The sequence below is a fragment of the Leptonychotes weddellii genome, chromosome 1, assembly GCF_054177405.1.
Source record: "Leptonychotes weddellii isolate Sample4059 chromosome 1, ASM5417740v2, whole genome shotgun sequence".
Lineage (NCBI taxonomy): Eukaryota > Metazoa > Chordata > Mammalia > Carnivora > Phocidae > Leptonychotes > Leptonychotes weddellii.
The window spans coordinates 9216869-9237575 of NC_138369.1; the positions used below are offsets into that span (position 1 = coordinate 9216869).

Below are 20707 nucleotides of genomic sequence, written 5' to 3' on the forward strand. Positions count from 1 at the left end.
GCACACTGGGTGAGGGGAGGGCCAGATCAATGGACTTTGAGTTTACAAATTATTGGGTCAGGAGGAAACATTCCACCATGATGAAGAAGGCTGTGTATCAGCCAGAGATTTTGAACTGAGTTGACTGCATCAACGAGATGTCTTCAGGGTGGGGTGTTGGGTGGATTCTCTGAGTGGGGCAGAAGCATGCTTTCATGTAATTGGTGGCTAGAGGGATGGAAGGTGGACTGCTAGCTCTCTGCAAAACTCTACCCTCTCCCTCTTCTGTAGTAACAGAATCAGAGCCTGGCAACACAGCTGGCCAGCTACACCACGTGTCCTGGCCTCTCTTGCAGCTACGTGTAGCCTGCAGTGGGGTGGGAGACGTATGTGGTGCTTTGAGAGCAGGCACTTGCCTCCCCTGTGCTCTCTGATTAGATGTTTTGGTAATAATATTGTGATAGCAATATCTGGGAAATGGGGCAGAAATAAGACATGGGGAACTTGGGTCTGTGAATGATTTAAAGCAGAGTCACCCACTGACCTAGAACACCAACTGTCACATGAGAGAACAATAAACTTTTACCTTACTCAAGCCATATTTTTTTTGAATCCTTTTTTTTTTCTTAAGCAAACGTTAAGGGTTGGATTACATCCCCTCCTCAATTCATATCTTAAGTCCTAATCCCCAGTATTTCTGAATTTGAGCTTATTTAGAAATAGGATTCTTGCAGATATAATAGTTATGATGATGTCATACTGGGGTTGGGTGGGCTCCTAATCCAAGAGAACTGGTGTCCTTCTAAAAAAGGAACATTTGGAGATAGACATGCACACAAGGAGGATGCCATGTAGAGATGAGGCATGATCTGCAAGTAATGCGATGGCCAGCAAAGCACCAGCTCCCACCAGCTAGGAGAGAGGCTTGGGATGGATTCTCCCTCACAGCCTTAGAAGGAACCCACCTGCCAACACCTTGATGTTCTACTTCTGGCCTCCAGAACCGTGAGACAACAAATTTCTGTGTAAGTCACCTCTTTTGTGGTTTGGTTTGGTTTGGTTTGGTTTTTACAGAATCCCCAGGAAACTAATACAGAAACTGGTACCAGAAATGAGATGCTGACATCACAAAAATGAAAATTTAGTTGCCATGAGCTGAGTGGTCTGGTGGTGAGGACACAAAAAACGCAGGATGAAAAGCTGGAGAACCTTGTTTTGCCAAAGAACATCATCTGGTAATACCGTCACTGGTGATAACCTGGAAGGTGGATCATATGTTCACTGAGCCTGTGTTTCTAGAAGTGATTGGAAAGAGCTATGATGTCACTGTGAGTTGGCTGCTTCTCGCTGCTTGGCAGCAAGGAATCACAAGAAAGAGATGGTCCTAGACAAGAATTGGCCAGTTTTCAAGGCCAGAAACATCATGAGGTTAGAAGAGCCAACAGCTTCCTGTTCTTCAAAACAGTATAAATAAGGATCTTGCCTCCTACCCAAGGTTATTGTTTCAGATGACCATTAACTGAGAGTGACCAAACGTAGGTAGTTCAAGGAAACAAATATTACAAAATCAATAAACATAAGAATTCTGGCTAGGAAAGCACATCGGATCTGGTGCCTCACAATGGAACTTACTAGAAACAACTAGACCAGTTGTCTACTCTAAGGTTCTAGAAGGAACTATGTTGTCACAGAAACAGCAAGATCTTATGACTTTTGAGCCTCTGCATTTGCATCTTTTTAGTAAACAGATTAACCTGAACCTTAAGCAAAGTGGGCTTGTGTCCCGGTCTCTGTAGTTTCCCGAGCATTTCCTTTTAACCGCGATGTGTTCTTCAGGCTGCAGTGTGAGCGCCACGTGGCCAGGGATTTTGTTTGTTCCCTGCTAGAACTTCAGCCCTTCAAAGAGTATCTACAATATAATAGATGTTCAAGAAATAGTTGCTGGAAGAATAAAGTAATACACAGAGAACCAAGAGCGATACGAAGGAAACATGGAACATTGGGAGTGTACAAGGACATTTCGTACAGATGGGCACTGGATTTGAGCACTCAAACATCCCAGTGCTATGGTCACTGAATAAAAACTGGCTTCCTATTGACGAGGGCCCCCAAGGCCCCCTTCATGTCACTGTTGCGTAGGCTGTAGATGAAAGGGTTCAGCATGGGAGTGACCACGGTGTACATCACCGCAGCGGCTGTGTCCTTCTGGGCTGTGTGGGAGGATGTGGGGCTAAAATAAACCTCAATGAGTGTCCCATAGAACAGGGACACCACAGACAGATGAGAGCCACAGGTGGAGAAAGCCTTCTGCTTGCCTCTGGTGGAGGGGATCCTCAGCACCGTGGCAAAGATGCGTGTGTAGGAGACCAAGATGCCCACAAAGGCGGTGACAGTGGGCAGGGCGCCCACAGTGTACACCATTGCATTATTGAGAAAGGTGTCAGAGCAGGCCAGCTTCAGCAGAGGGCTGAGGTCACAAAAGAAATGGGGCACGCGGTTGTGGGTGCAGAAGGAGAGGCGAGTCAATAATACGGTGTGGGTCAGGGCATTCCCAAAGGCTGCAGACCAGGATGCAGCCACCAGAGGCCGCAGAGCTTGGTGTTTTACAGACCTGGCATAGTGCAGAGGGTGACAGATGGCCACATAGCGGTCATAGGCCATGGCAGTCAGCAGGAAGCTATCGACGCCAGCAAACCAGATGAAGAAGAACATCTGGGTCAGGCAGCCCGCGTAAGGGATCCCTTTGTGCCCTGACACGTGGTTGGCCAGCATCTTGGGAATGGTGGTAGAGGTGAAGCAAATGTCCACAAAGGCCAAGTTAGCCAGGAAGAAGTACATGGGAGTGTGGAGTCGGGGGTCAGTGGCGATAGCCAGGAAGATGAGCAGGTTCCCCAGTCCCGTGACCAGGTACATAGTCAGGAAGAGGATGAACAGCGGTTGCTGTTGCTTGGGGTTCTCTGAGAGGCCCAGGAGCAGGAACTCAGAGACCGAGGTGACATTTGCCTTTTCCATGGCCCTCCTGGATCAATCAGAAAGGACATCCAAGAGTTGTCCAGGGTCCTGATACGGCCAGCCCTTCTACTGCACCCTGATCTCATCTCCCCTCGTTGGTTCAGTCATTCATCCCTTCTGCCCACTCTCTCCTGCAACAGGACCCCCCACCCACCCACCTGTTTGCTGCATCCTTTCCATCAGTGACACACCATCCATTCCCCACAACCCACCTGCAGGATGGGTGGACAGCTGCCAAGCACGTGGACCATTTCTCACCTCACCCCCTTCACCTCCGTGCCCCAGGGCGTCATCTGGGTTCAGTAGTGAGCTCAGCCTGCACTCGGGGTACCGTGGAAATCTGGGCATTAACACCCCCAGGAGTGACTTTCAGCCGGCAGAGGACCTGTCCTTGTTGGGTGACTCCCCTGGCTTCATCACTCCTGAGTGAGGCAGTTCTGAGGTGTGTTCTCTTGAGGATCCCTAGAAGGATCGCCCCTCAGCTGCCCCAAGTGGGAATCTGCTCATCCGTGCCTCCCTTCCCCAAATGCTCATTGGATCTCCTGGGATTACGTCTTAAACATAGGATTTGCACTCAAGTCCTTGACTCAGAACCTGCCTTCGGGAGAGTCCAAAGTAAGACTCGAGGATTTGAGAATTTCTTCCATCTTCGCGAGAATCACGTTTAGTTCATTTGGGGCTCAATAAAGAAAATTTATTAGTTAATGACAAAAGATGAAAAGAACATCGTTATTAAGTGTCACACTAAAGAACACTGGAATAATAAAAAGTTCCAGGAAAAAATTGTTTTATGTCAAAGTAGTTGGTAAAGCAGACAGAAAGCATTTAGAAAGCAATATGCCTTTTAAAATACTCTGGTGTATGGTTAAAAGTCACTGAGACTTTTCAGATACAAAATAATTAATAAAACATCCCAAACCGTAATATCGATATGGGCATGAGCACTGCCATTCAGACTTGTGGATTCGTCTGTGGCAAAACCCATTCCCTGGAAAGAGAAAACAGCATTGTGAAAAATCACTCAAGTAAGGAAAACCTCAACCATGATCGGTGTCACTAAAGTTGTTTCCGTAATTTATTTTAAAAGCGAAATTCACAGATGTAAGTCCAGAGTTTTGGGCAAAGCTTGCAGAACTTTCCAGATGTTTTAATTTGGTATCATTCAAGTCTCTTGGTTCAGCTTTTGCTGGATGATTCAAAAAAGATACAACAAAAATGGAGCACTTGAAATATGCCTCTTAAAACCTTACATATGCCACCAGGCGTCCAATAAACACAGAGATAATAAATCAATGTTCTGAAGAGCTGGGGATCGAAATAGAGAAAATTGGAAGTGTATTTGGACGCAAACCGATAAACCGAGGAGCTGAGGCTGCAAAGAGCAGCCTGGAAATCCTGTCAGGTCTTGTAAATTTTTCTCAGTAATAATTGTGGGAAAGGAGTCAGCATTTAGAAAATAAGTGTGTATTTTTTGGTTTGTTTTTAGATTTTAAGAGTTGGCCTTAATAAGTGCAATTCTAGGGGCACCTGGGTGGTTCAGTCAGTAGGCACCTGACTTGGGTTCAGGTCGTGATCTCAGGGTCCTGGGATCCAACCCCATGTGGGGCTCCTGGCTCTGCTGGAAGTCTGCTTCTCCCTCTCCCTCTGCCCCTCTCTCAAATTAAATTAAATTAAATTAAATTAAATTAAATTAAATTAAATTAATAAAAGCAATTCTAACAGGGACATCAACACTTTATCGGGTTTTACAAGAAAAGAATAGTTGGGTTACTAAACCTGATGACAATTTGATATATAAAAAGAACTGAACACATGAAAATAAGTGAAAAGAACCCGACTGAAACAGAAGTGTGAGATATTAGAGGAATGGAGAAACGTGGGATGCTACCCGAAATCCAACAAAATAAGTATCGATCCCCAGGTGAGGGGGCTGGGAGACTATTTGGGGGTCCACGACTAAATTTCATGAAAATGAAATTGTTGTTTGATGACAAGAGTAAAAAGAAATCCATTTATTGAATCCTATGAGTTGATCAAAGTATATCCGTGAAGCTCTGTGGGACAAATATTAATAAAATCAAGCTCTTCAAATAAATAGGACAATTAAACCATTGCTAGAGCTTCATCGAGTGGAAAGGTATCCAATATATAAAAATCTCAGACGGGACTACAAGAGCTAGGACGTTGCTTTCAATTTAAATTGTTTGTTCAAAAAAACAGAGTTGGTTCAGGAGAAGGTGAGAGAGGACTTTAGCACCTTGAACAACAGTATTGATGTTAAGAGGAAATCTTGCCTTTTTGAAGCTGCAAGTGACCTAAAGGACATCACCTTGAACTGTCCCTCTCTCCATCTTTCCCTCCTCATCTCTGATCTCACCTCCTACTCTCCATTGCGCTCATTCTGGTGTCATTGATGGTCCTTGAACAAGCCAGGCATGCTCCTGCCTCGGGGCCTTTGTACTGTCTGTCCCTCTGCTTAGAACATTCTTCTCCCCAGATAGCCACGTGGCTCTGTTTTCCACCTTAAGCCCCTAAAATAACATCTTCATGAAGCAGGCAAGAGGAGCTTTTTACAGAAGTTAACTAGATCTTGTCCTTCACATAGCACCCTTCTCTCCATTACATGTAGAGGATAATTCCAAAGCCTGGTGCGGCCACTATGGAAAACAACATGAAGATTCTCAAAAAAACAAAAAGGAAATGAAAACAGAATGTCTGAGAGCTATCTGCAATCCCACGCTCCTCGCTGCATTATTCGCAGTAGCTGAGCATGGAAACAACCCAAGTGTTTGTCAAGAAAATGGGGTGTATACACGATTAGAATATCGTTCAGCCATGGAAAAGAAGGAAATCCTGCCATTTGCGGCAACACACATGGACCTTGAGCGCCTGGGGCTAAGTGAGATAAGCCAGATGGAAAAAGACAAATACTGCATGCTTATCACTTATGTGTGGACTCTAAAACCAAACAAACAAAAAACAAATCTTACAGAGTCTAGCCCCTGCTGACCTCCCCGGTGTCTACTCATGTCACGATCCTCCAGCCACACAGATGGTCCAAGACTGGCCCTTCCTCAAGGACTTGCTCTTTCCTCTGCCTCGAGCGCTCTGCCTTTAGGACCCCTTTGCAGATTTCAAGACCCACCCCAGATCCTTCCTTCTCCCCCAAAGCTCAGCCCACAGCGGCTGCTGTGTCCTCGGTCCTCCCGGGACTGTGTTCTCTGGACCTGAAGAGGAGCCTCCTCCCTGGGACCCTGTGCCCGCTGCCCCGTCTCTCTCCTCCCCTGCCCAGGAAGTGAACATGCCGTGTTCCACTTGCTTGTCGAGTCGTTGACCACCGACGGAGCATCTTCAGTGTGGCATTCCCCAAGCTGTGGATGGGAATTCTGAGATGAGGGCAAACACAGGGAGCCCCTCCCGACCCTGCAATTCACCACCGAGGAGTTCTCTAGAAGGAGTGTGGTGAGATGCGTTCAAGGACGTTTGGAACGAGTAGTGCTCATCCACAGTGTGGGTGCATACATCCATCGGGGCACTCTTACTCGGGGCACATTTCTGTGTCCCAGGAATGGTCGAAACGGGAAACTGCTCTCACCAACCTGGATGAATCTCAAAAGCAGGGGCAGAAGAAAACCACAGAAGGATGTGCACAGAATCACGTTGCTCAGGGAAAGTTTAAAAACACGCAACAGGGTTCTATGGATCGTTCGTGGATACGTCCCAGCTAGTAAAGGTGCAAACGTGTGTGGGAGTGATCGATAACTAGTGGTAGGATGTCGGTTATCTCAGAGCCAGGGGAGGGAGGGAGAGGGAGGGAGGGGTGCTACACACGCATATGGGAGTATGGGAACGGAGGGGGACTGTACAGGGACGTTTTACTTCTTAATCTGGAAGATGAATACAAGCCGGAATCCAGCTTGAAGCATGATCTATGCTTTTTTTTTTTTTTTTAAGATTTTATTTATTTATTTGAGAGAGAGCTCAAAGCAAGAGAGAGCACAAGCAGGGGGAGGGGCAGAGGGAAAAGGACAATCAGACTCTGTGCCAAGCCTGGAGCCTGACACGGGGCTCAATCCCAGGACCCTAGGATCATGACCTGAGCTGAAGGCAGACGCTTAACCAACTGAGCCACCCAGGTGCCCCGACCTATGCTTTTTTGAATGCCTGCAATATCACACACACACACACACACACACACACACCATCTCCCCTCAAGGAACTCATAGGAGACAGAGACCCGGGTGGGTGGCTAAGAAAATGATGGATTCCATCTCATCCTCTGGCCAGGGTCACTGTGTCACCTGAGGTCCCATCCCAGGTTCCAGACGCCCCACCTTTGCTGAACTTGCCCTGGGTCCCACAGACCGTGTGTGAAGCCCCGCTCAGCGTCCACCCCCAATCCCGTTCTTCCTCTGTGCCCAGGCTGAGCGCTGGCCCCGCCGACCACCCAGGCACCTGGGTCAGAGATGCGGGCGGCAGCGCGGTCTCCTCCCACCCCCTCACTGCATCCTGATGCTTCTGCCTGAGCTTCCTCTTCTTCCTCTCCTCCCAGTGCCCCACCGGGTTCTCGTCTTGTCACTCTTCAACTTCAACCCTGCCCCTTCTCGGGGCTCTTTGCGGCCAGGCTTCTTCTTCTGGTTGAGCCTCCATAATGGCCACCACCACAGTGAAATGACCTCTCCCTTGCTTCGAAGGCTGCACTGGCTCCCCATGGCCCTGCTGCTAATAGTGAATGTGTCTTCCACACCTCCTGCGCACCTGACACCCGGCAAGGAGTTTGACGTGCTGTGTCTGACTCGACCCTCTAAGAGGGGCACTCTTACCTCCGTTTCTAGGATGAAGAAGCTTGGGGACGACACCCAGGTACTCACCCTGTCTGCGTCCCTCTCCCCCACTCAGCTGTGGAAGGTGTCCCCTCTGCTGCCGAAATGCCCGGTCAGCGGAGAGCCGGCTTTTGCCGGGAGAGCACTGCGGGCCGCAGGTGACGTAGAGGCAAGTCTTGGCCTCTTTGGCCTCCCAGGAGGGAGCTGGAGGACCTGCCGGAGCCAAACTTACCCTCCATCCCACTCCTCGGGCCCAGTCCCTCGTGTCTTGTTAAGGCACCTGCTAATTGTCCGCTGCACTCTCTGTCCCTGCTGGCCTGCCTCTTTGGGGAGGAGGCCGCCCGCAGCCTGCACCGGGCTTTCCCCTCTACCCCTGAGCTGGGAGGGGAGGGTGGTGCAGGGGCTCTGGGCCTGTTCGGGGGACCTTCCCCGTGGGGCCTGCGCCCAGCACATTCCCCAGCTCGGCTGGGGCTGCCTCCCGCTGGGCCAGGTCCAGGGCTTCCCATCAGTGGGAGCAACAGCCTACTGACCTTTATTTCTTCATTAAGGTGAAATTCACACGACACAGGATTAACCGTTTGAAAGTGGACGCTTCCACGGCCTGCAGCATATTCATGACTTCGTGCAACCACCACCTCTATCTTGTTCCAGAACATTTGTATCCCCCCAGAAGGAAACCCCGTCCCCGTGAGCAGTCACTCCCCGCCCCCCTCCCCCAGCCCCTGGCAACCACCAGGCTGCTCTCTGTCTCTGTGGACTTACTCATTCTGGACACTCCCTAAACATGGGATCCTACGGTGTGTGGCCTTTTGCGTCTGGCTCCTTTCCCTTAGCGTGATATGTTCACCGTTCGCCTGAGGTACAGCGTGAGTCAGAGCTTCATTCCTTTTTATGGCTGAGTAGTGTTCCGCTAACGGACGTCCCTCGAATGTTAAGGGAGTACTATTCCGTCGTAGGAATGAACCACGATCTGTTTATCCATTCGCCATGGACCTTTGGGGTGTAGCCCCCTTTGGGCTGTTGTGAATAGTGCTTCTGTGAACATCTGTGCACTGGCCTCTCTTTGGGTCCCTCTTTCCAGTTCTGTGGGGATTATCCCTCCGTGCAGAATGGCTGAGTCATGCAGCAGTTCTAGGTTTAACCTTCTGAGGAACTGCCAAACTGTTTTCCACAGCGGCTCCCCCATTTTGTGTCCCCCCCGCCCCCTGCAGTGCACAAGGGCTCCGATTTCTCCACATCTCACCAACCCTTGTCCAACCTTCTTATGAGCGCCACCAAGCGGCGTGAAGCCTTATCTCATTATGGCTCTGACTTGCATTTCCTTGCATGAGTCATCAAGTTGAGCATCTTTTCATGTTCTAAATACTCTTGAGCTTGCACATCTACTGGGAAAATATATTTGGGCACATACTCCTGCTATAGGAATATTTATTTAAAAACTAAGTATTGTACCACCAAGGAATGCCATGAGCGGTGTGAAACACTCCTCCCAAATTGAAGTTAAAAAGAGAAGCTCTTAGAATGAAATAAACTCTTGGTTACTTCTAATCACTCTGACAGTAACCCTGGCAAGAGCTAGCACTTCAGGTACGCTGGGGCCAAGTTCATGGCTAAGGTTATGGTAGAAACTCTTATCAGGAGATACCTGGGTGGCTCAGTTGGTTGAGCACCAGCTCTTGGTGTTGGCTCAGGTCATGATCGCGGGGTCCTGTGATCGAGGCCTGCATGGGGGTCTGCCACTCAGTGGGGAGTCTGCTTGAAGAGTGTCTCTCCCTCTGCCCCTCCCCCAACCCGTACTCGCTCTCGCTCTTTCTCTCCCTCTCTCCAAAATAAATAAATAAATCTTTTAAAAAAAGAAACCATTTCGTGTGGGCTTTTTGACCACTGAAAAATGTTTGACTATTTCCAATCGTAACTGATTACTTTGTCATTGCCTTTCCCGGTCACAATGGGGCTGACAAGGAGTTCATTTTAGGGGTGGAAGTGATACCAGCAGCATTCTCTGGTTGGCATTGGGGTCCACGTGCACTCTTTAATGTCGTAAGCTCATTTTTGACGATTGGTTGATATAAAAATGGTTAATACAACCCGTAAATCTACTCATCGCACGGAAGTTGCATTCAAGCCGTCAAAATAGTTTGAGAGCTAAAGAGTCAAACTGGTGAAATAGAAAATATGAGCAAAGTACACTTCCCTTTTACGGTTAAACACTTTTTATTTCTTTTTTTTTAACTTATTTATTTGTTAGATAGATAGAGAGAGAGAACACAAGCAGGGGGAGTGGCAGGCAAAGGGAGAAGCAGGCTCCCTGCTGATGTGGGACTGATCCCAGGACCCTGGAATCATGACCTGAGCCAAAGGCAGAAACTTAATGGACTGAGCCACCCAGGCATCCCAAACCCTTTTTATTTCTAAATAATCTTAGACTTACATAAAATTTGCAAACATAGATGAAGTGATCCTGTATAGCGTTCACTCAGCTTCCCCCAAAGAAAGCATTTTATAATTATATGATTATATATACAAACATATTAAAAATAATTATATATTACATAAAAAAATATATATAATTATAGATTTGTATATATTTATTAGTATATAATTATGGTACATTTATAAAAACCAGGACACTGACAGTAGCACAATACTATTAACTAAATATCTTTTTTTTTAATTCATCACTTTTTATATGCACTCAATTGCTTTGAAACGCTTTATGAAATTGCATAGATTCATGTAATTACCACGACAGTCAGGAAACAGAACTGTTTTATCATCCCAAAGACACCCCTGTGCCTCCCTTTTGTAGTCAACACTCTCCTCCCTAACCCTTGGCAACCATACTCTGGTCAGTATAACTCCCCTAATTCTGATGTCTCAAGAAAGTCATGTATATAATATCATAGAATATGTGACCTTTTGAGATTGGCTTCTTTTACACAGCACAATACCGTTCAGAACCATCCTGGTCGTCACTTGTATCAATAGTCCATTCCTGGGGCGCCTGGGTGGCTCAGTCGGTTGAGCGTCTGCCTTCGGCTCAGGTCATGATCTCGGGGTCCTGGGATCAAGCCCCGCATCGGGCTCCCTGCTCAGTGGGGAGTCTGCTTCTCCCTCTCCCTCTGCCTCTCTCCCCAGATTGTACTCTCTCTCTCAAATAAATAAATAAAATCTTTAAAAAAAAAGTCAAACATTTTTCAGTGGTCAAAAAGCCCACACGAAATGGTTTCTTTTTTTAAAAGATTTATTTATTTATTTTGGAGAGAGGGAGAGAAAGAGCGAGAGCGAGTACGGGTTGGGGGAGGGGCAGAGGGAGAGACACTCTTCAAGCAGACTCCCCACTGAGTGGCAGACCCCCATGCAGGCCTCGATCACAGGACCCCGCGATCATGACCTGAGCCAACACCAAGAGCTGGTGCTCAACCAACTGAGCCACCCAGGTATCTCCTGATAAGAGTTTCTACCATAACCTTAGCCATGAACTTGGCCCCAGCGTACCTGAAGTGCTAGCTCTTGCCAGGGTTACTGTCAGAGTGATTAGAAGTAACCAAGAGTTTATTTCATTCTAAGAGCTTCTCTTTTTAACTTCAATTTGGGAGGAGTGTTTCACACCGCTCATGGCATTCCTTGGTGGTACAATACTTAGTTTTTAAATAAATATTCCTATAGCAGGAGTATGTGCCCAAATATATTTTCCCAGTAGATGTGCAAGCTCAAGAGTATTTAGAACATGAAAAGATGCTCAACTTGATGACTCATGCAAGGAAATGCAAGTCAGAGCCATAATGAGATAAGGCTTCACGCCGCTTGGTGGCGCTCATAAGAAGGTTGGACAAGGGTTGGTGAGATGTGGAGAAATCGGAGCCCTTGTGCACTGCAGGGGGCGGGGGGGACACAAAATGGGGGAGCCGCTGTGGAAAACAGTTTGGCAGTTCCTCAGAAGGTTAAACCTAGAACTGCTGCATGACTCAGCCATTCTGCACGGAGGGATAATCCCCACAGAACTGGAAAGAGGGACCCAAAGAGAGGCCAGTGCACAGATGTTCACAGAAGCACTATTCACAACAGCCCAAAGGGGGCTACACCCCAAAGGTCCATGGCGAATGGATAAACAGATCGTGGTTCATTCCTACGACGGAATAGTACTCCCTTAACATTCGAGGGACGTCCGTTAGCGGAACACTACTCAGCCATAAAAAGGAATGAAGCTCTGACTCACGCTGTACCTCAGGCGAACGGTGAACATATCACGCTAAGGGAAAGGAGCCAGACGCAAAAGGCCACACACCGTAGGATCCCATGTTTAGGGAGTGTCCAGAATGAGTAAGTCCACAGAGACAGAGAGCAGCCTGGTGGTTGCCAGGGGCTGGGGGAGGGGGGCGGGGAGTGACTGCTCACGGGGACGGGGTTTCCTTCTGGGGGGATACAAATGTTCTGGAACAAGATAGAGGTGGTGGTTGCACGAAGTCATGAATATGCTGCAGGCCGTGGAAGCGTCCACTTTCAAACGGTTAATCCTGTGTCGTGTGAATTTCACCTTAATGAAGAAATAAAGGTCAGTAGGCTGTTGCTCCCACTGATGGGAAGCCCTGGACCTGGCCCAGCGGGAGGCAGCCCCAGCCGAGCTGGGGAATGTGCTGGGCGCAGGCCCCACGGGGAAGGTCCCCCGAACAGGCCCAGAGCCCCTGCACCACCCTCCCCTCCCAGCTCAGGGGTAGAGGGGAAAGCCCGGTGCAGGCTGCGGGCGGCCTCCTCCCCAAAGAGGCAGGCCAGCAGGGACAGAGAGTGCAGCGGACAATTAGCAGGTGCCTTAACAAGACACGAGGGACTGGGCCCGAGGAGTGGGATGGAGGGTAAGTTTGGCTCCGGCAGGTCCTCCAGCTCCCTCCTGGGAGGCCAAAGAGGCCAAGACTTGCCTCTACGTCACCTGCGGCCCGCAGTGCTCTCCCGGCAAAAGCCGGCTCTCCGCTGACCGGGCATTTCGGCAGCAGAGGGGACACCTTCCACAGCTGAGTGGGGGAGAGGGACGCAGACAGGGTGAGTACCTGGGTGTCGTCCCCAAGCTTCTTCATCCTAGAAACGGAGGTAAGAGTGCCCCTCTTAGAGGGTCGAGTCAGACACAGCACGTCAAACTCCTTGCCGGGTGTCAGGTGCGCAGGAGGTGTGGAAGACACATTCACTATTAGCAGCAGGGCCATGGGGAGCCAGTGCAGCCTTCGAAGCAAGGGAGAGGTCATTTCACTGTGGTGGTGGCCATTATGGAGGCTCAACCAGAAGAAGAAGCCTGGCCGCAAAGAGCCCCGAGAAGGGGCAGGGTTGAAGTTGAAGAGTGACAAGACGAGAACCCGGTGGGGCACTGGGAGGAGAGGAAGAAGAGGAAGCTCAGGCAGAAGCATCAGGATGCAGTGAGGGGGTGGGAGGAGACCGCGCTGCCGCCCGCATCTCTGACCCAGGTGCCTGGGTGGTCGGCGGGGCCAGCGCTCAGCCTGGGCACAGAGGAAGAACGGGATTGGGGGTGGACGCTGAGCGGGGCTTCACACACGGTCTGTGGGACCCAGGGCAAGTTCAGCAAAGGTGGGGCGTCTGGAACCTGGGATGGGACCTCAGGTGACACAGTGACCCTGGCCAGAGGATGAGATGGAATCCATCATTTTCTTACCCACCCACCCGGGTCTCTGTCTCCTATGAGTTCCTTGAGGGGAGATGGTGTGTGTGTGTGTGTGTGTGTGATATTGCAGGCATTCAAAAAAGCATAGGTCGGGGCACCTGGGTGGCTCAGTTGGTTAAGCGTCTGCCTTCAGCTCAGGTCATGATCCTAGGGTCCTGGGATTGAGCCCCGTGTCAGGCTCCAGGCTTGGCACAGAGTCTGATTGTCCTTTTCCCTCTGCCCCTCCCCCTGCTTGTGCTCTCTCTTGCTTTGAGCTCTCTCTCAAATAAATAAATAAAATCTTAAAAAAAAAAAAAAAAGCATAGATCATGCTTCAAGCTGGATTCCGGCTTGTATTCATCTTCCAGATTAAGAAGTAAAACGTCCCTGTACAGTCCCCCTCCGTTCCCATACTCCCATATGCGTGTGTAGCACCCCTCCCTCCCTCTCCCTCCCTCCCCTGGCTCTGAGATAACCGACATCCTACCACTAGTTATCGATCACTCCCACACACGTTTGCACCTTTACTAGCTGGGACGTATCCACGAACGATCCATAGAACCCTGTTGCGTGTTTTTAAACTTTCCCTGAGCAACGTGATTCTGTGCACATCCTTCTGTGGTTTTCTTCTGCCCCTGCTTTTGAGATTCATCCAGGTTGGTGAGAGCAGTTTCCCGTTTCGACCATTCCTGGGACACAGAAATGTGCCCCGAGTAAGAGTGCCCCGATGGATGTATGCACCCACACTGTGGATGAGCACTACTCGTTCCAAACGTCCTTGAACGCATCTCACCACACTCCTTCTAGAGAACTCCTCGGTGGTGAATTGCAGGGTCGGGAGGGGCTCCCTGTGTTTGCCCTCATCTCAGAATTCCCATCCACAGCTTGGGGAATGCCACACTGAAGATGCTCCGTCGGTGGTCAACGACTCGACAAGCAAGTGGAACACGGCATGTTCACTTCCTGGGCAGGGGAGGAGAGAGACGGGGCAGCGGGCACAGGGTCCCAGGGAGGAGGCTCCTCTTCAGGTCCAGAGAACACAGTCCCGGGAGGACCGAGGACACAGCAGCCGCTGTGGGCTGAGCTTTGGGGGAGAAGGAAGGATCTGGGGTGGGTCTTGAAATCTGCAAAGGGGTCCTAAAGGCAGAGCGCTCGAGGCAGAGGAAAGAGCAAGTCCTTGAGGAAGGGCCAGTCTTGGACCATCTGTGTGGCTGGAGGATCGTGACATGAGTAGACACCGGGGAGGTCAGCAGGGGCTAGACTCTGTAAGATTTGTTTTTTGTTTGTTTGGTTTTAGAGTCCACACATAAGTGATAAGCATGCAGTATTTGTCTTTTTCCATCTGGCTTATCTCACTTAGCCCCAGGCGCTCAAGGTCCATGTGTGTTGCCGCAAATGGCAGGATTTCCTTCTTTTCCATGGCTGAACGATATTCTAATCGTGTATACACCCCATTTTCTTGACAAACACTTGGGTTGTTTCCATGCTCAGCTACTGCGAATAATGCAGCGAGGAGCGTGGGATTGCAGATAGCTCTCAGACATTCTGTTTTCATTTCCTTTTTGTTTTTTTGAGAATCTTCATGTTGTTTTCCATAGTGGCCGCACCAGGCTTTGGAATTATCCTCTACATGTAATGGAGAGAAGGGTGCTATGTGAAGGACAAGATCTAGTTAACTTCTGTAAAAAGCTCCTCTTGCCTGCTTCATGAAGATGTTATTTTAGGGGCTTAAGGTGGAAAACAGAGCCACGTGGCTATCTGGGGAGAAGAATGTTCTAAGCAGAGGGACAGACAGTACAAAGGCCCCGAGGCAGGAGCATGCCTGGCTTGTTCAAGGACCATCAATGACACCAGAATGAGCGCAATGGAGAGTAGGAGGTGAGATCAGAGATGAGGAGGGAAAGATGGAGAGAGGGACAGTTCAAGGTGATGTCCTTTAGGTCACTTGCAGCTTCAAAAAGGCAAGATTTCCTCTTAACATCAATACTGTTGTTCAAGGTGCTAAAGTCCTCTCTCACCTTCTCCTGAACCAACTCTGTTTTTTTGAACAAACAATTTAAATTGAAAGCAACGTCCTAGCTCTTGTAGTCCCGTCTGAGATTTTTATATATTGGATACCTTTCCACTCGATGAAGCTCTAGCAATGGTTTAATTGTCCTATTTATTTGAAGAGCTTGATTTTATTAATATTTGTCCCACAGAGCTTCACGGATATACTTTGATCAACTCATAGGATTCAATAAATGGATTTCTTTTTACTCTTGTCATCAAACAACAATTTCATTTTCATGAAATTTAGTCGTGGACCCCCAAATAGTCTCCCAGCCCCCTCACCTGGGGATCGATACTTATTTTGTTGGATTTCGGGTAGCATCCCACGTTTCTCCATTCCTCTAATATCTCACACTTCTGTTTCAGTCGGGTTCTTTTCACTTATTTTCATGTGTTCAGTTCTTTTTATATATCAAATTGTCATCAGGTTTAGTAACCCAACTATTCTTTTCTTGTAAAACCCGATAAAGTGTTGATGTCCCTGTTAGAATTGCTTTTATTAATTTAATTTAATTTAATTTAATTTAATTTAATTTAATTTAATTTGAGAGAGGGGCAGAGGGAGAGGGAGAAGCAGACTTCCAGCAGAGCCAGGAGCCCCACATGGGGTTGGATCCCAGGACCCTGAGATCACGACCTGAACCCAAGTCAGGTGCCTACTGACTGAACCACCCAGGTGCCCCTAGAATTGCACTTATTAAGGCCAACTCTTAAAATCTAAAAACAAACCAAAAAATACACACTTATTTTCTAAATGCTGACTCCTTTCCCACAATTATTACTGAGAAAAATTTACAAGACCTGACAGGATTTCCAGGCTGTTCTTTGCAGCCTCAGCTCCTCGGTTTATCGGTTTGCGTCCAAATACACTTCCAATTTTCTCTATTTCGATCCCCAGCTCTTCAGAACATTGATTTATTATCTCTGTGTTTATTGGACGCCTGGTGGCATATGTAAGGTTTTAAGAGGCATATTTCAAGTGCTCCATTTTTGTTGTATCTTTTTTGAATCATCCAGCAAAAGCTGAACCAAGAGACTTGAATGATACCAAATTAAAACATCTGGAAAGTTCTGCAAGCTTTGCCCAAAACTCTGGACTTACATCTGTGAATTTCGCTTTTAAAATAAATTACGGAAACAACTTTAGTGACACCGATCATGGTTGAGGTTTTCCTTACTTGAGTGATTTTTCACAATGCTGTTTTCTCTTTCCAGGGAATGGGTTTTGCCACAGACGAATCCACAAGTCTGAATGGCAGTGCTTATGCCCATATCGATATTACGGTTTTGGATGTTTTATTAATTATTTTGTATCTGAAAAGTCTCAGTGACTTTTAACCATACACCAGAGTATTTTAAAAGGCATATTGCTTTCTAAATGCTTTCTGTCTGCTTTACCAACTACTTTGACATAAAACAATTTTTTCCTGGAACTTTTTATTATTCCAGTGTTCTTTAGTGTGACACTTAATAACGATGTTCTTTTCATCTTTTGTCATTAACTAATAAATTTTCTTTATTGAGCCCCAAATGAACTAAACGTGATTCTCGCGAAGATGGAAGAAATTCTCAAATCCTCGAGTCTTACTTTGGACTCTCCCGAAGGCAGGTTCTGAGTCAAGGACTTGAGTGCAAATCCTATGTTTAAGACGTAATCCCAGGAGATCCAATGAGCATTTGGGGAAGGGAGGCACGGATGAGCAGATTCCCACTTGGGGCAGCTGAGGGGCGATCCTTCTAGGGATCCTCAAGAGAACACACCTCAGAACTGCCTCACTCAGGAGTGATGAAGCCAGGGGAGTCACCCAACAAGGACAGGTCCTCTGCCGGCTGAAAGTCACTCCTGGGGGTGTTAATGCCCAGATTTCCACGGTACCCCGAGTGCAGGCTGAGCTCACTACTGAACCCAGATGACGCCCTGGGGCACGGAGGTGAAGGGGGTGAGGTGAGAAATGGTCCACGTGCTTGGCAGCTGTCCACCCATCCTGCAGGTGGGTTGTGGGGAATGGATGGTGTGTCACTGATGGAAAGGATGCAGCAAACAGGTGGGTGGGTGGGGGGTCCTGTTGCAGGAGAGAGTGGGCAGAAGGGATGAATGACTGAACCAACGAGGGGAGATGAGATCAGGGTGCAGTAGAAGGGCTGGCCGTATCAGGACCCTGGACAACTCTTGGATGTCCTTTCTGATTGATCCAGGAGGGCCATGGAAAAGGCAAATGTCACCTCGGTCTCTGAGTTCCTGCTCCTGGGCCTCTCAGAGAACCCCAAGCAACAGCAACCGCTGTTCATCCTCTTCCTGACTATGTACCTGGTCACGGGACTGGGGAACCTGCTCATCTTCCTGGCTATCGCCACTGACCCCCGACTCCACACTCCCATGTACTTCTTCCTGGCTAACTTGGCCTTTGTGGACATTTGCTTCACCTCTACCACCATTCCCAAGATGCTGGCCAACCACGTGTCAGGGCACAAAGGGATCCCTTACGCGGGCTGCCTGACCCAGATGTTCTTCTTCATCTGGTTTGCTGGCGTCGATAGCTTCCTGCTGACTGCCATGGCCTATGACCGCTATGTGGCCATCTGTCACCCTCTGCACTATGCCAGGTCTGTAAAACACCAAGCTCTGCGGCCTCTGGTGGCTGCATCCTGGTCTGCAGCCTTCGGGAATGCCCTGACCCACACCGTATTATTGACTCGCCTCTCCTTCTGCACCCACAACCGCGTGCCCCATTTCTTTTGTGACCTCAGCCCTCTGCTGAAGCTGGCCTGCTCTGACACCTTTCTCAATAATGCAATGGTGTACACTGTGGGCGCCCTGCCCACTGTCACCGCCTTTGTGGGCATCTTGGTCTCCTACACACGCATCTTTGCCACGGTGCTGAGGATCCCCTCCACCAGAGGCAAGCAGAAGGCTTTCTCCACCTGTGGCTCTCATCTGTCTGTGGTGTCCCTGTTCTATGGGACACTCATTGAGGTTTATTTTAGCCCCACATCCTCCCACACAGCCCAGAAGGACACAGCCGCTGCGGTGATGTACACCGTGGTCACTCCCATGCTGAACCCTTTCATCTACAGCCTACGCAACAGTGACATGAAGGGGGCCTTGGGGGCCCTCGTCAATAGGAAGCCAGTTTTTATTCAGTGACCATAGCACTGGGATGTTTGAGTGCTCAAATCCAGTGCCCATCTGTACGAAATGTCCTTGTACACTCCCAATGTTCCATGTTTCCTTCGTATCGCTCTTGGTTCTCTGTGTATTACTTTATTCTTCCAGCAACTATTTCTTGAACATCTATTATATTGTAGATACTCTTTGAAGGGCTGAAGTTCTAGCAGGGAACAAACAAAATCCCTGGCCACGTGGCGCTCACACTGCAGCCTGAAGAACACATCGCGGTTAAAAGGAAATGCTCGGGAAACTACAGAGACCGGGACACAAGCCCACTTTGCTTAAGGTTCAGGTTAATCTGTTTACTAAAAAGATGCAAATGCAGAGGCTCAAAAGTCATAAGATCTTGCTGTTTCTGTGACAACATAGTTCCTTCTAGAACCTTAGAGTAGACAACTGGTCTAGTTGTTTCTAGTAAGTTCCATTGTGAGGCACCAGATCCGATGTGCTTTCCTAGCCAGAATTCTTATGTTTATTGATTTTGTAATATTTGTTTCCTTGAACTACCTACGTTTGGTCACTCTCAGTTAATGGTCATCTGAAACAATAACCTTGGGTAGGAGGCAAGATCCTTATTTATACTGTTTTGAAGAACAGGAAGCTGTTGGCTCTTCTAACCTCATGATGTTTCTGGCCTTGAAAACTGGCCAATTCTTGTCTAGGACCATCTCTTTCTTGTGATTCCTTGCTGCCAAGCAGCGAGAAGCAGCCAACTCACAGTGACATCATAGCTCTTTCCAATCACTTCTAGAAACACAGGCTCAGTGAACATATGATCCACCTTCCAGGTTATCACCAGTGACGGTATTACCAGATGATGTTCTTTGGCAAAACAAGGTTCTCCAGCTTTTCATCCTGCGTTTTTTGTGTCCTCACCACCAGACCACTCAGCTCATGGCAACTAAATTTTCATTTTTGTGATGTCAGCATCTCATTTCTGGTACCAGTTTCTGTATTAGTTTCCTGGGGATTCTGTAAAAACCAAACCAAACCAAACCAAACCACAAAAGAGGTGACTTACACAGAAATTTGTTGTCTCACGGTTCTGGAGGCCAGAAGTAGAACATCAAGGTGTTGGCAGGTGGGTTCCTTCTAAGGCTGTGAGGGAGAATCCATCCCAAGCCTCTCTCCTAGCTGGTGGGAGCTGGTGCTTTGCTGGCCATCGCATTACTTGCAGATCATGCCTCATCTCTACATGGCATCCTCCTTGTGTGCATGTCTATCTCCAAATGTTCCTTTTTTAGAAGGACACCAGTTCTCTTGGATTAGGAGCCCACCCAACTCCAGTATGACATCATCATAACTATTATATCTGCAAGAATCCTATTTCTAAATAAGCTCAAATTCAGAAATACTGGGGATTAGGACTTAAGATATGAATTGAGGAGGGGATGTAATCCAACCCTTAACGTTTGCTTAAGAAAAAAAAAAGGATTCAAAAAAAATATGGCTTGAGTAAGGTAAAAGTTTATTGTTCTCTCATGTGACAGTTGGTGTTCTAGGTCAGTGGGTGACTCTGCTTTAAATCATTCACAGACCCAAGTTCCCCATGTCTTATTTCTGCCCCATTTCCCAGATATTGCTATCACAATATTATTACCAAAACATCTAATCAGAGAGCACAGGGGAGGCAAGTGCCTGCTCTCAAAGCACCACATACGTCTCCCACCCCACTGCAGGCTACACGTAGCTGCAAGAGAGGCCAGGACACGTGGTGTAGCTGGCCAGCTGTGTTGCCAGGCTCTGATTCTGTTACTACAGAAGAGGGAGAGGGTAGAGTTTTGCAGAGAGCTAGCAGTCCACCTTCCATCCCTCTAGCCACCAATTACATGAAAGCATGCTTCTGCCCCACTCAGAGAATCCACCCAACACCCCACCCTGAAGACATCTCGTTGATGCAGTCAACTCAGTTCAAAATCTCTGGCTGATACACAGCCTTCTTCATCATGGTGGAATGTTTCCTCCTGACCCAATAATTTGTAAACTCAAAGTCCATTGATCTGGCCCTCCCCTCACCCAGTGTGC

General features: G+C 48.2%; 3 protein-coding genes across 3 annotated transcripts in view; 2 read left to right on the forward strand and 1 right to left on the reverse strand.

Annotated features, from left to right (window-relative positions):
* Positions 1-2049: 2049 nt before the first annotated feature.
* LOC145720597 (olfactory receptor 1f45-like) lies at positions 2050-3008 on the reverse strand. Its single transcript, XM_081814708.1, has one exon. It carries the CDS (start codon positions 2989-2991, stop codon positions 2050-2052), a length of 942 nt encoding a protein of 313 aa, XP_081670834.1. The 5' UTR covers positions 2992-3008.
* The window catches only part of TPM4 (tropomyosin 4), a 44937-nt gene continuing 26492 nt past the window's right edge, over positions 2263-20707 (forward strand). The window contains exon 1 of the mRNA XM_081814747.1: positions 2263-2272. The gene's annotated coding sequence lies outside the window, so the exon portion shown is untranslated. The remainder of the gene's footprint in view (positions 2273-20707) is intronic.
* On the forward strand, positions 17700-18658 carry LOC145717007 (olfactory receptor 1f45-like). Its single transcript, XM_081802957.1, has one exon. It carries the CDS (start codon positions 17717-17719, stop codon positions 18656-18658), a length of 942 nt encoding a protein of 313 aa, XP_081659083.1. The 5' UTR covers positions 17700-17716.

Excerpts from the sequence above, each read along its gene's own strand:
- LOC145720597 (XM_081814708.1), bottom strand. The coding sequence starts at position 2,991 with ATGGAAAAGGCAAATGTCACCTCGGTCTCTGAGTTCCTGCTCCTGGGC.
- LOC145717007 (XM_081802957.1), top strand. The coding sequence starts at position 17,717 with ATGGAAAAGGCAAATGTCACCTCGGTCTCTGAGTTCCTGCTCCTGGGC.